The sequence below is a fragment of the Melospiza melodia genome, chromosome 9, assembly GCF_035770615.1.
Source record: "Melospiza melodia melodia isolate bMelMel2 chromosome 9, bMelMel2.pri, whole genome shotgun sequence".
Taxonomy (NCBI): domain Eukaryota; kingdom Metazoa; phylum Chordata; class Aves; order Passeriformes; family Passerellidae; genus Melospiza; species Melospiza melodia.
The window spans coordinates 18,639,043-18,654,127 of NC_086202.1; the positions used below are offsets into that span (position 1 = coordinate 18,639,043).

The 15,085-nt window shown below is 40.8% G+C and overlaps 1 protein-coding gene across 2 annotated transcripts in view; it reads left to right on the top strand.

Moving 5' to 3' along the window:
- MARCHF8 (membrane associated ring-CH-type finger 8) overlaps positions 1-15,085 on the top strand; it is an 88,236-nt gene that overhangs the window by 54,022 nt on the left and 19,129 nt on the right. For both annotated transcript variants that reach the window (XM_063163621.1, XM_063163620.1), the window contains exon 3: positions 10,021-10,071. In XM_063163621.1, coding sequence (XP_063019691.1) covers positions 10,021-10,071 — 51 coding nt within the window. The remainder of the gene's footprint in view (positions 1-10,020; positions 10,072-15,085) is intronic.

Sequence of the window (15,085 nt, forward strand, 5' to 3'; positions counted from 1 at the left end):
TGTGGGCTACAGTGTTCTGGTTTGAGTCCTTGTACATTTAAGTCTCTGTATTTCAGAGCCCAGTCCAGTTGTTCATGCAGGTTGCATCCTTATCCCATGGTACTGTCTGATCACTCTCACTGCCTGCACTTGCAGGATGCAGCTCAGCAGCATCTAATCTTCCCCCTGCCTTTTCCCACAGTGCTTGTTGTGCCAAATCATCTGTTTTGTCTTTTAGAGAATGCTTTGCATATTTTTTTTCTTGCTGGCCGCCTTCTGAAGGGCCCCTTTAAAACTAAAATCTAAGAGAGATTTTTGTTCCATTTTGTAATGTCCAGATAAGCAATATTGTTTGCCTGGGATTTGGCTTTTAAGAAAAATGAATTTCCGAAGCAGTTGTTACTTTTCTTCAATCTCTAGGAAGATGCTTCAGCAGTCATTTCACACTGGAAGGATGGTACTTATGTTCAGGGATGATGGGGTTTTTTTGTGTTTTTAAAACTAAGAGGAATCAGAAATAGGCTTTTTGGGGTGTGTGGACTGAGAAGTTTCAGTTCTGGATCAGAACTTTGTTTTAAAAGGATCAGTAAGCATGTGATTGGTGTGATGTTCCAGGTATAAAAGCTTGCAAACTGAGGATCCTACCCCCAAAGGGAATCTTCTCTGCTGGATTCTAGGACCAGTGGTGAAGCTCCTCTTTCATTGTTTCAGCTTTTCACTTAATTAGAGGTGTAAAGGCTAAGAGAAAACAGCCTCCCTTAAAGGTATGATTATATATGTTTGTAGCAAGTATACGAAAAGGCCTTTAATTGTTCATTGGTTCTTTGTGATGTTTGAAAAGTTAATTCAAAAAATTAAAAAATATGTGTTTTAATAATATGTATTGTTTTCTAAACCAGTTGCAGATTTCACAGATTGCTAGTGTGATTTCTGCAGATAATGAATGTGTAGAGCAGTGAGCATAGAAAAGATGGAAACTGAGTTTTTAAAATCTAGGTTTGGTGGAGGTCAATTTAAAGTCAATTTGACAAAAGTCAAATTGTATAAGTTAATACAGTTTTCCTGCTAACTTTGATGCAATTTCCTGTGACAAAAAAAGTCCTCAGTCAAAGCTTTAGATAAATAAAGAGCAGGAGATTTAATGTGAGTATGAGGCTTAGTTATAACCTTTTCCTCTTGGGAGGTAAACTTTACAAAATGCTGTGTCAGTGCAGAAATGCAGCACTGTCCCCAGTAGGTCAGCCAGCACACTCCACAGCTGCAGTTCCTTTTCTGTTTCATAGGAATAAATGAGTGAGACAGAGGAACCCAAAGAAGTGAATTGCTTAATACTGCTTGCATAATATCAGTACTTTTGAGCTGATGCATGTGTGTTTCCATAAAAAACTCCAAGACTGAGCAGGATTTCACTGGAACTGGAGCATGAGAGTTGCAGAAAGAGAATGAGTAAATGTCTTCAGTTAAGTGGAAAAGCTTCTGTTTCAATAGGCTAATGGCCCAGAGATTTTATTTTAGCAGGAAATGCAGGCGTTCCTGGGACTGTAGTGGTAAATTTAGTTCTTACGCAGCTGCTGGCATTTGGCTCATTCAGACACACAGAAGCCTCAGCCCTCCTTATTAGACAGTGTGTGTGCCGAGTTCCCCAAATGGGTGAAGGGCAGTGCTCTCCTTCTCTTCAGCTGGTAGGTTTTGTAAGTCTCCCATCCAGTTGCCTCAGACAGTCTTCTGCTGTTCTCTAGGTTTTTAGGTTTTGAGGCTGCCCACATGGAGCATCCCCTTTCCAGCTTCAGGCACCATACTCTGTATCCACACCACCTGCTCCAGAAAAATCTTTTTTTCTTTTCTTTTTACTGTATGCTGGCCTGCAGATTGATGGTCATCCCTGTTTAATTTAGCCAACAGGGCTTCAGTGTTGCACAGTGTAAGCACTGCACAGCTGTCCCTTCCTGCACAGGGGTTCTTTAAGATGTGTTCCTGCTTCTCCCAGCTGATTGTGTAGTAAATGTAGATTTCCATGTGCAAAGGCAAACATATTTTTCTAGCTGACTCTTAGTGCAATTTTTTTCATCTCTGTTTTTCATGCCTTAAGGTAAATTAGTGTTTTTAAAACTACCTACTACCACTTGTAGCTATTGAAATACTTTTCTTCCAGTCAGGGTGTTGTAGTGACTCAGTCAGAGTCTTTGAGCCAGCAGTGCCCAGATGGCAGGAAGTACCTTTAGAGTGTGTTAAATCCTGTGTGCTTTTGCAGCCTCTAGCACTGTGCAAATCACAGGGTTTCTTGGTCAGTGAGAAATGACCATCTCAAGTCACTGTTGTTCACACATGACTGTGAACGAGCAGAATGGCCCTGACAGACAGACGTGTAAAAGCAGGAGATACCATACCTTGGCTTCTTCAGCTCTGAATTTCTGCAGGAAGCCTTGAATTTCACAGTTGCAGAAGTGTTCTGCTGAGCCAGGCTGCGGGAGGGTGTGGTTAACAGTTGCTTAGGAGGCTGGGGTGCAGCCAGGTGTTTCAAAGCCCTGCCTTATCGGGTTCTTGCCGTGCACTGTACTGCAGGACTGCAGCGACTTTAAATGCTCGCAGCACCAAACAGTGCAGAACACCAGTGGGTGCCCATGAATGATGCCCCGGGTAGCCCACTATGGACTCACACTAGCATCAGGAGAGGCCTTGTGTGAGAACAACTGTGCTTTCTTGACAAAATTATATAAAATGCTCTTGGGTTACTGGGTAGGGTAGCCTGCTACATCTCAAGGGGATTTTGCCATTTGTTTCTGGTATCAGGGTGTGACTTTTGGGGAAACAGAGAAGATAGATGGCTGTATATGTGCTTTCTCTAGTTTTGTAGGGGTTTTTCTAAGAGGAGAAGGGGAGTGGAACTTTTTTAATTTAAAGAGCAGAAAAGTATGTAAATGTGGGCATTCACACATGCATGCATGTTCTTCAAATTTTTTGTGGTATATAGTCAGTCAACATGTTTGGAATTTACTGGATAATTAGTAAGGAACTCTGAAGAGTCATTTAATAAAAATTTTTATTAGCTCATTTATGCTTTAAAAGATTCTCATTTTGCAGTTCAAATGCTCTGTCTTTTAAATAAAAAGTACATTTTCCCTTAGGTGTGAATAATATTTTTTTCCCAGAGCAGTGTTTTCTTTAAGGATGGCTGAATATTTTGCTTTTCTAAGACCCTATTTGTAGTGAGTTGTCTGAACTTACAAACAAATGTTGCTAGAAATATAACATGAATAAAACTCTCTAGAACATCACAATTTAGAGTCTTACAAGAATCTCAGTGTAACCAGTGCTTGGCTCAGTGAGTTTAATGGCAAATGTAGGCCCTAGTTGATCATTTGCCTAAATTTTTGTGATTGTTCAATGCTAAGTTTGAAATGCTTCAGGCAGAATATTTTGCTGACTGCACTAATAAAAATGCAAAGATAAAATTTCAGGAAAAAGCAAGTTGGTCTGTACTGATTAGGTATTGCTAAATGTGTATAATGTCTACAAGTGCTCTTTCAAGAGTTCTTTTGTCGTGTGCTTTCAGCCATATCACGTTAAATGGTAACAAAAATACCCTGAGCACTTTCCCAGCATCATTTGGGAAGTGATCTCTCCAATTTCTCTAGGGAACATTGTTTGCCCTTATGATCCATGCAGTCAGAAATAGGTTAATAAGCAATCATGTTACATTAAGATGTAAAGGGAGGAAAAGAAGGTCAAATCTTTGAGCAATATAGAAACTACTTGAACTATCAATATTTATTTGGGAAATAGACAGTTTTCTAGTGTTGTTCTGAATCTGATTTTAGATTGAGGAGTCCTTTGTTAGCTTGGCTAGGAGATTATTTCGCTGTTTTAGCAGTATACTGTGGTGGTATGAGTTGAAGATAAAAGCAGCTTTTTGGACCATGTTAGATGAGCAGAGGCAGTGATGTGAGGAGCAGGTGCCAAAACATGGCCTGACACCTGCAGGGCCCTGCAGACACGGGGAGCTCAAGGCCAGCTCTTCTCACAGGCTCTCCAGGATGCAGGCTTCCTCCTGCCCACTGGCAGCTTGAGAAATTCCAAGTTACCAGTTGCCTGGAGGTTTTTTTAATCGGTGAATGTTTAAAATAGTCAATTGATTTGGCATATTGACATGTTTAGTGTACCATGAGAATTCCAGCAGTTGCATTAAATGCAATTACTTTGTAAAAGATAGACTGTTATTCCTCTTAATGTGTTTATAATTGCAGACTTCCTCAGCGCCTGTCTCTTTCTTTCTGCTGTTAAATACACAAAATTGTTTGAAATGGCATTTTCGCTGTAAGCTTAACGTGTACTGCTTCCATTATCAAGAAAGGTGTGTATTTTTGGATCACGTCTTTTGTAGTTCATATAATTTGTTCCCTGAGGGAAGGATTCATTTTTTTGTGTTGCATCACATAAAGTCGTGCATCGATTTTAGGCAGGTTGTCTGGCAACAGCAGATAAGAACATCAGTAAAACATGTTGGGTGCCAAACTTTGTAGTCTACTTTCTTTGTTTGAAATTGGGCCCAGGGGATGTGCATGTAGAAAGTGTGCAAATTGATACATTTTTAGTGAAATGTACCAGACTGATGGTCTTGCACAGAAATAAAAATTTGTGCTTCCAGGTAAGGCAGCCTTTGGCCATCAAGAGGAAAACACATATATCATCTTCTAGCTCAGACAGTTAAAGAAGGGAGATGGAAGTCAGGTGTCCATTTTGTACTAGCCGCTGGAGATGCAGGGTATCCATGATAGGAGGCACTTTGCAGAGTGTTTGCAAGTAAAGCAAAGCAATGCAAACCCCAGAAAAATGGTACGTTGAACAAAGCCATGGAGAAGAGGGCTTTTTGGAGAGAATGCTATTGTCACCTTATCCACCATCTGGCTGGAGGCAAGAAAGATTCCAGGCATTGTATCTCTCTCATAGTCCTAGGACCAAACTGGCAAAGCCAGGCACAGAGCAGTACACAACAAGTAGCCATATCTGTTCCATGTAGGGACCTGTGCCTGACGAGTCTGCACATCCATGGATGTTGTGAGAGCTGCTCCTCAGGCAGGGGGAGATGGAGTGCATGGTGCTTCTGTCCACACTAGGTGCAGACATGGGCAAGAGATTCCTGCTTAACTTCTGCACTCTGCTGTGTTTGCCTTGTTCTTTGAATTTCTTCTCAGTTCTATTTCTTGTTTGTGATCTGCTAGCCTCCTTGACCTGCCTCTCCAACCCCCCGAGGGCCATGGCCGGTTTTTGAATTCCTCAGTTCCTTGAACTTTGCCACTGAAGCCATTTGGTCTGTTTGTTGTTTTCTGCTTTTGTTGGCCACTCTTTTCTGTTAGAGCCGTATGAGCTCATGGTTTTATTTCTGTGGCTGATGATTTCAGGCACAGCTGTAAGTTCAGTGCCTGGAATAAAGCTTGTTAATTCTCCTATGTTTTACTTTCAGGCTTATCTTTTGCCTTCAGGTTGTTTTTCTGCATTTGTCTCCCACTATGTGAAGTGGCTTAATATGAATATGAATAAACAAGTTAGAGATCTCTCTGAATTATCCACAGTGAACTTGCTATAGATTTTCCCTTATGATACATCTGAAATCTTACATTGGTTTTCTGCACTTAGCCATGGATTGCTGGTTGCTATGAATCAAGTGGGATTATCCAGTAACAGAAGGTACTGGACTAGATGCAAGGGGCATGATTTGGATTCCTATCTCAATATTGATACTGTGTCTCCAGAAAAGCAAAAAAAAAAGGAAATAGGTGATGTGATTTCCATCACCCTTTTGCTTTCAAGTGTCAAGTAAACACTGCACAAGTATTTTAAGTTAATACTCCACAAGAGCAGAGATGCTAAGCATAGATGCCATGAATGTTTTTTGACCAGGCATTACTCTTGTATGGCATTACTCTTAATTTCATTTCTCTTCTAGCTATGTGCAAAAATCATTGATGAACCTTGATGATAGTTATTGCTCTTCCACAATGACATGGTAACTACAAAGAAATAAAGGTCATAGTCAGATGATAAGATGCAAAGTACCATTTCTTACTTGAGTAATTATATGTCAAGTTCTGTCAGTGACAAGATGTAGTGCTTACAAAGCTTTTGTAACTTAACAATCCATTGGTTTTGACAGGTGAAGGAAATAATTGCAAACAAAAGTGTTCTCCCATTTCTTTCCTCTCATTCTATCTACTTCAGACAATTAAGTGCACTTGCCAATATTATCAGCAGCAATTTCCTCTTCCCAGACTAAAAGCATATGCTCTTTTTAATATAAATTGTTCAGGTTGCAGAGCAAGATTTGCAGAGAAATTCTTGGAAGAAGTTGTCAGGAAATTTGACCCAGTCATGAAACCTGAAACAATACCTGGGTGTGTACAACTGCATGTTTGTAGAACAGTGATGCATTCATGCTCTGGCTGTGGGACTCAATGGAAGAACAGAGTTTCACTTCTGATTTGCTGCTTTGCCCTGCATGGATCAGCTACTCAGTACTTCAGCACCTCATCATTCCAAGCAGTGCCATTCTGTGTTCCATTCTGTAATTTTCATCAGATCTAAGAATGAGAATTGCTGTATGAATCAGAGCAGTTTTTACTTATTTATTCTCTTCTGCAAAGTTTTTTATTAAGAAAAGCAACCATTTACCCAGAAGACTTTGTTAAAATTTACTGACATTAATTGTTGATAACAGTAAGTATTTTGCTAGATATCAATCTCATGCTTAATCTGTCATTGTAAAATGGAATTGTAATGCACAAAATAAAATTAAAATGCAGTTCAGAGTCCACGTAGAAAACCACAAGTTGTCAGTGCTCTAGCCAGTCTGACCTGGTTTGGTTTTCTGTCTCTTTTGGGGTGAGACATTAGTACTTGCCTTGTAGGGGTGTCTCTCTCTGTGGCTTTGCAGTAACACAGTCCTCAAAAAAATGTCTCTGCTCTTTGTTACTGGGATTTTAGATGGAGAATGCCTATCTTCAGATGAAGCTCTTAACCCATGATATTGTGTAAGATAATGTAAAACAGAACTCGTATTGCAGAATGGGGAATACAGTGCCCTAACAGGTCACTGGTGTGTTAAAGAATGAAGACTTCAGGAAGCAAGGAATACCATCCTCTGGTGCCCTCTGTCCTCCTTTCCCAGATGGAAAGAGAATAAAAGTCATCTTGCTAACCCGTTGGGATCTGGCATGCAGTTTCTTCTGCAGGTCTATGAGCCGAGATAAAAGATGGGTTTAGCATTAATCATAGGACTGGATTTAGGTGTGTAGTCACAGTTGTAACCAGAAGATAGTTGCACAAGCTATGAATCTTCTTCCTCTGTTGTCTTCTATTTGCCTGCCTTAAGGACTAGAAAGCAGAGTGTTGGAAATACAAAACCAAATTATTTTACTGATATAGTGTTAACCTTTCATCTGGCCAAGATACTTAAGTTTATTTCTTTCGGGTGCCCACTTGCTGATGCTGCAGTAAGTCTGCAGCTAAGTTTGGAGAAAGGTCAGTTTGATACAGTGGTGTTCGGAGTGGACAAGAGCAGCTGTGGCTCTCATGGTAGGAACTGATGTGTTGGGGTTCACAGGAATTCTGGGCTTGGCTGTGTGAGCTATGTAGCTGTTGTGCTTAGTGGAAAATGGATACAGTAGGGTAGGGAAGCAAGGTTAAAATAACTTGAAATGCTGAATATATGAAAGACTGAGGCAAAAGAAAGGACAGAAGGGAGTTATCATCTTCTAGATATCTGAACTGAAAAGGCCTTGAGAGATGTCATGCAGCTGAGGAATGGTGGCAGAAGGGAAAGTGAGCCAGGCAAGATGGAGAAGGCAAAGTTTAGAGCCCTGAAGAAAGGCAGATGTGAGCTGAAGCAGCTGGTGAAGGAAAAAGGCAGCTCTGTCACTCACAATTGGGAGCAAATTCAAGGGGAAGGTAGAAAAAGAAAGGAAAGCTGGGAGGAGGATTCTGGCCATTGCAAGCAAGTGCATCCAGAGGACTGGGTAGCAATTTTTCTGGTTTTCAGTCATTTTTCTAGAGCCACACTAGCTGCTGGGGACCTCAGAGCAGCATCTGCTGGTGAATGGCTCAGGAGGAGTGACAAGCTTCACTTGTAATTTTTTCCTATCTGGGTGGAATTTATTTGTTTGTTTTTTAAACACCTGCCAGGTGGTTCTAGTTGGGGAGGATGCCTTCAAAAGGCAGGATTCCCGTTATTCCATACAGAAAAACTGAATGGCTAAAGGAGAGTGACACTTACTTTAACTGGTGATAATTGTAGTGTCCTTGCTTGCAGATGTTGCTTTTGTCTTGATCTTTCATTCAAGTGCAAAGCACAATGCTTTTGCATGAGGGAAGGAGAGCTTATTTGGAGCTCTGATTACCAGCCAGAATATGTCTTGCTGTGCAGTGGGAACATACTAGAAATAGTCTGAAGATTTTTATTTGTTGAGAGTACCATGAGAGTTTAGCCTTGCCATTCCCATGTCTGTGTTAATTTGTGCATAATTCTATAAGATCCCAGGACTGATGTACTGGTGATGGATATAGAGTGAAAAGTGAGATTTGTTTGTTTGCCTTTTAAATAGTTTTTATCTGTTTGATGTTTCTGTTCCTCATTGATTGTGCCTGCTATTGAAATCTACTATTGTGAATCTCCTGTTGATGTTATGGATGTACCTGCATTGTGTGGCTGAGAAGCAGAGATGTTCAAAAGCACTTAGGTGCTTAGGAGTCCATTAGGAATATCACAGATTCCTAAATATATGTGTGCATGCATTCTGTAGCCCTTATGGGAATACTTTTCATGATTGTAATTTTGTTTTAAAATGGTCACTTTTTCAATAACAAAGCAAATAGTTTGGAGTCATCTGCTGACTGAAACCTCTGATAGATATGTTTCCAACAGTAGATGAATAAAGATAATATGTGCACCTGTCTCTTGGAGGCTCCTGGCATCTATCAGATAAAATCAGTTCTGGGAGCAGAGGCAGAGAGACAAGTTTGTGTGGCAGCAGCTAAAAGTCTGTTTACTCTGCATCATCTACTGTGTTGTGCAAATACAGGTCTTGTCTTCCAGCCTGTGATGCTTACTGAATTTCAGCACATCCTTTTCAGTGCAGGTGCCTGTGTAAATTCAGTCATGCTCCCTTGCAAGCATCTTCTTCAGCTAGACAGGAGTTTTGGTGGGGGGGAATTGAGTTAACATGAAGAAACCTCTGCTCTGTTTAATTTCATCCTTGTCTTTGGCACCTTGGGCTGGATTTGAGACTGTCACCTGCCTTGCTTCAGGGAGACTTCTCACCCAGAGGGTTTCACTCTCTGCTGTCATTTTCTCTTGTTGCATGTAGCCTTGCTCTGTTTGCATCCCACACATCCCTAGGAGGCCAAGGACAGCCTGCTTCCCCCACACCTCACACAGGCAGTGGCAAGTCTTTGTGCTTGCCAACTGGTGTTGGTCTCTTTTCGTCATAGCTTGAGAACATGTTCCTGCCCCCTTTTTTCTTCCTCCTGTCTCCTGTAGCTTCAATGAATTTTTTTTTGCCCTGTTGCTATGGTTACAGTGCCTTTGATGAAATCAGCTAGGCTGTCCCTTATGATTGGAGCCAGTTCTTACCACACAGGTTCTGGCAGTAGTCCTGTTCAACATTAGTCTTTCCATAAGTATTATGTCCATATTTTTGAAGGTCTTTGTGTGTTTGTCTGTTTTAGATGAAGCAGGTCTTCATGAGACTGAGAAGTATCCTTTCTAAAATTGATGCCATCTGAGAAAAGGCCTTTACAGTACCCTCAGAAAAAAGAAATAACTGTTTTAGTATTTGTCAGTTTGTACATGTGTTGCCTATGTGATATTCTGCAAGGTAATATCTTGTTAAACAGACAAAGCAATTCAGTGATTATTGTAAATCAGGCTGATGTCAATAGAAGCAATGTCCTTAAAAGCCCCCAGCTGTAAGACTGTCTCCATGGAATTTGATTTCTAATGTCTCATAGCTGTGACTTGTTGCTGCAGTGATCCTGTTCTTGCTCTTTCAGAACGAGAAGGCTTTGGGGCATTCCGTGAGCCGCTCCAGTAACATCTCAAAGGTATGTTGCTCCATGTAACTCCGTTTTGATAAACTTGGGGATACTGGGATTTCTTTCATTTTGAAATTGGGTGATACATTTGATGATGTGACCAGTAGAAAATGTTTTTTATGCCTGTCATTGATAGTCACTCCTGAAACATTAGAACTCTGGTGTTTTGCAGACTCTCTTTACAGGTCAAACGAAATGGAAGCTACAGTCGGTTTTCTCTTTCACGCTGACAGCCTCCTTAGCTTGATAGGAGCAAGATAGATGACAGATGCCTGATCTTGGAGGGGAAAGTGGCTCCAAAAACATCACTCCAGTGTGTTGTTTTGTAAGATAAAGCTGTGTAAGATATGTATTGATGTGCATCCCATAATATGTGTAGGATATGTGGTTAAATGTTATTCTGTTGTTACTTCAAGACCAAATTATTTTTAAGTGCCATGAGCTTATTATCAGGACGTGACTATCTAAGTATTTTTAAATGTTTGATTTTACTGAGCCTGGTCATGTAAGGCAAGCAGGATGCTCCATCCCTTCTAGTCACTCTTCAGCATAGCCAGTGGGCACATCCAAAGTATAATTGCTTTGTTGTGCCTTTAGGAAAAAGGTATCTTCTGTCCAAGATAATTATTGCAATACTTACCGTTCTTTCTGCATTGCACATAAGATTTTCTATTGGCTGTGTTGATTGAACAGTACTTTTTATGGGGTGTATAAGCTTCAACTCTTTGTTGCCACAGTTTTAAGTGGCTGCTTTTAGTTACTTTTAATGAAAGACTGAGTCATTATGGCTGCAACATAATATGTATTGTGAGTACTTCTGGATCTAGGAAACTGTTCATGACTGTCTGCAGCAGAGGAGACAGTGTCTGCATATAATATTTGGTTTATATGGGCACAGACAACTTTCACTTTGGAGCCAAAAGGGAGGATTACTGGGTGTCCTAAACAGTGAGCAGGGCAACTTCCTGGTGCATAAGGTGTTGACCAAGCTGTAGGTGTTGTTATCATGGATTGATAAGAGATAATTTTGCATTTGACATCAGAAAATGTGCATTTATATAAGGGGTTTTGAAATAAAAACTGTGTGAATATAATAGTCATGTAGATTTTTCTAAAATGGGACTATGCTTATGCCGTTTTACCCTGGTTCTTGTCTTCTTAGGGATCTTTAATTGGATTTTCAGGTTTTGTTCAGCAGAGATAGTAGTTTTGCCATTAAGTATCATTGTACTTTTCCCAGAGTGTCTCAAATCAGCACAAACCTTTTGGCAGCAGCACTTTGGTACCCAAATGAATCTGCACAGTTCATTCTTAATTCATCAAGAACTGGTGGTGTGGCAGTGCAGTGGGAAGGACCTTGCACTCTGGCAAAGCTCTCCCTGGCAGTGCTGGCAAGTGAGACATCAATATTTACATTCATCTTGCAGTGCTGAAACGTTCAACATGACTGCTGTGTATTGCAAAAGCTAAAGTTCTCAAGGGGATCAAAAGTCAGTCTTGCCAGTTTAATGGAGGAGACTTTTTGGTTGCAAAATGAGCTTCCCAGAGGTGTTGATGTTCTTGCTGCTCTTGTGTCACCTCTGCCTGATCCATTCTGTGCACCTCTGGAGATAAGTTCAGGCAAGGGCAGAGGGTGAAAGCCCCATCAGTGAAGTCAGCCCCTGATTTGCCTGCCTGTCTGAATGCTGCCTTGTGCATCCAGGCAGTTCAGTGCTAAACTGCAGCAATTATTTTGTAGTTGACAGGTGTTTTGGCTGTTGCATGTAATTTCAAATGACAAATCATGAAACGTTGCAGTAGTGGAATGCTGCATGAAAGCTTAAGTACATGAAAATTTTTTCTTTAATTGTGAGTTTGAATAGGAAAGGGCCCATTTTTTTAATTCAGAATACCATAGCAACTTGGCCAATAAGGCAGATTGGGTACACATTTTGAGTATGGAAATGCTTGGCTGCCTGTATAGCCCTTTCTGAAATCCACAGGACTTGTTGATCCGACACCATTTTAAGAGGAGCTTTTTAACCAAAATTGGACTAAATCAATTACATGCTGCATTTCCAGATGTGTTGAAGTGTGTGTGAGTGTGTACAGAAATAATGGTCATGCTTTCTGCATGACTGTTTCAGCCATTGTTTTTCCACCCAAATCTAGCTTACAGCACAGGAACATAGCAAATCTGCCACAGATTCTTGGCACTGACACTTGAATCAAAGCCTTACTGGTGCTGATATGTCATTATGAACCCGCTGTGATTATTACTGTGTATCTTTCCACTGCTCTCAGTTGCACAGTGCAATTTGAGTGGAAAGGATTGAGTCAGAACTCAGCCTTCAGCCAAGAGAGGATGCTGTGTTACTTATTGTGACCAAGGAAAGCAATGCCCATGGGCTTAAAGTGATCAGGGAGGAAGGCAGACAGATGGTGCTACTGCAAATGTAATCAGCTGGTAGAGGTAGCAGGACCTCTCTGAATGTAGACCCCCAGTGTCAGGGCCAGGTGGAGCTGTCCCCTGGGAGAAAGGGGCAAAAAGGGCACTTCTCCAAGAGGCAGATGCTGAGAGAGGCAGAGGAGATGCTAGTACATGTGGCCAAGCCAAGAAAAAGCAATCACCTGAATACTTGGCTGGGAATGGAGGCCAGAAAGAGCAGAAAAAGGAGCAGGGAATAAGATGTAGGAGGATCTTCATATGGTGTCATTAGGCTGTGTGCAGTATGTTGCACACTGGGGGATGTGGCATTCCTCCAGGCCCTTCTTTGCTTTTTTGGTATATATAGTTCAAACACTCCTTTTAAGTCTGCTACACATGAAACATTTAATTTTTTGAAATCTTTTATATTTGTTTTTAAAATTTAAAAAAAAAAAAAAACATTGAAGGCAGATATAATTGATTTAGTCATGACACTTGAACACAGCCCATTTTCCCCAACTTGCCCTGTTCAGACACATAAACAGCACTGATGCTGATTGAAACAACCCCAGTTGGCACAAGGGAATACAGCTCAGATCCACATCTCAGCTGTTTACCCTATGCCAGCATTTTTTCCAAGCAGCCACTGATTGCTGCAAAGTGCCTTCATCATTCAAGCCCCACAGAGAAATAATTAAGCTTTATAGAAGTTTTGTCCTCTAAATATAAAAGAAATTGACCCTAACACACAGCTAGTCACTGGGAGCAGCTAAAAGTGGGATTTTCACAGTAATGGTAATTCATGCCCTCAGTTCATAGATAAAGGAATTGTGCTTACAAGCAAATGAAATGAGGTCACTTACAAAGCTGGTCTCTAAATAGTTATTCTCAAATTAGTGGTATTGTTTACCTTTAAAGTATCTGATAAATCCTGAAACTGATGATGTGATGTCTGGAAATACCTTCAGGTCATCTGTGTGCTGTTCTTGTCATCTGATTGCTTTGGAAGGTTGATTCTAATGTAAAGGGGAAGCATTTTGTGGTCTTATTTTCACAGCCCTCCAAGGGACTATGAAACTTCCAAACTTTGAAAATGCTAATACTGGGATCACAGCAAAGGAATCAAAAGTGAACTCCTTAAAAAATGTAAATGCTTTGTCTTTTCTGAAGGCCTATGTAGTTTTATCTTTTGAACAGAAGCATGCTGTAAAGTATTAGATTATTCTTAGGCTGAATAGCAGCCAGTGCAGACACAAAGTGGTAGCCTAAGCTTGCTATGAAATTTAAAATCCATTTAGGCTGTTCATCAGCTTGGAACAGATTGAGGAAAGCATATGAATACACACGTCCACTGTTGCCTGAAGCTTTAATGCATTCAGTGAGCATTTGTCTGTAGAAAGTAGTCCAGGTTTTTCAGTTACAAAACTTAACTATCCTGCAGTCTGTCAGATGACCAAGGCTTACTGAAAAAACTGTTCCTCAGAGGTGTTCTGTTCAGGTACGTGAGCCTGGGGGTAGGGAAATACAAGTTGCCTAAAAAAACTCTTCTACTGAGTTACTGGGGAAGGAAAAGACATGAAAAAATCTATAGCATGAAGATTAAAGTATACTTTTTCCCCAGGTACAAGAGCAAGTGCAGTCATGTTTGTAAGGAATGTGAGAGTCTTCTGTGCTGTGATAAATTCCCTCTCCTGGGGCTGGATTCTTACATATAGGTATGAGGGCACCCCATTCAGGAGGAACCTGCAGGGGTTTCCTTTCTTTTTTTTTGTTCTCTCAGTCCAATCAAGGTATTTTGAAGAAGATTTTTAAAGACAAAAAGCCATAAGTAATTTTTTCTTCTCCCTGCAGAACCCGTGTAGTTGTTACTGGGTTTAGTCAACATTAATCCTGTGGTATAGGCAGGTATTGTATAATTCTTGGGGAGATTTTGAAGGGATAGATAGCCTCCTTTCTCTGGTATCTTTAGCTCTGGAATCTCTAGAGAAAAGGTCCTGACACAAACCTCCTTTAGATTTCTTTGGAAATAATAAGGGGAAGCTGACTTTAGCTTTGCTTCTCGTTGCTAGACATAGTTTTAATTATAGTCATATCCATTATATAAAGTATGGAAGAAAGTTCTTCCAGCAGCTGACTGCTGGTTCATATCAAATTGTTGCCAAAATTGCATGGTGGAGTTGATCATCCTGAAATTTTTAGATGCCTCTTTCCCATATCTCCTCTGCAGTTTTTTAACCACTCTCCATTTTAATAATTTATCTTAACCCTCTCTAAAGACGCTTGATTTTAATATGCACTGGAAGTCAATATGGCGTGAATCTGGTAGGGAGAACTTACTGGAGAAGATCAGAAGTTGCTGATGGTTGATCCTGCCATACTGGTATAAAAGCTTTCAAAACCAGCCTGTGTCAGTAGGGCTGTCTGCCCATGACATCCCCCAGTCTGTCCATGGCGGCCTGTTCTGCCTATCTCAGGTGTCAGGTTTGTCCACTTTGGTCTCCTTGCACTGCTGGAGGCCTCCTTTGGCATCTGCTCCACAGATGAGCTTCAGAGACTGTGGAACTGCTGTGCACTCTAGCAAGAGCCACACATGGAACACAGGACTTGCTGAAAGCA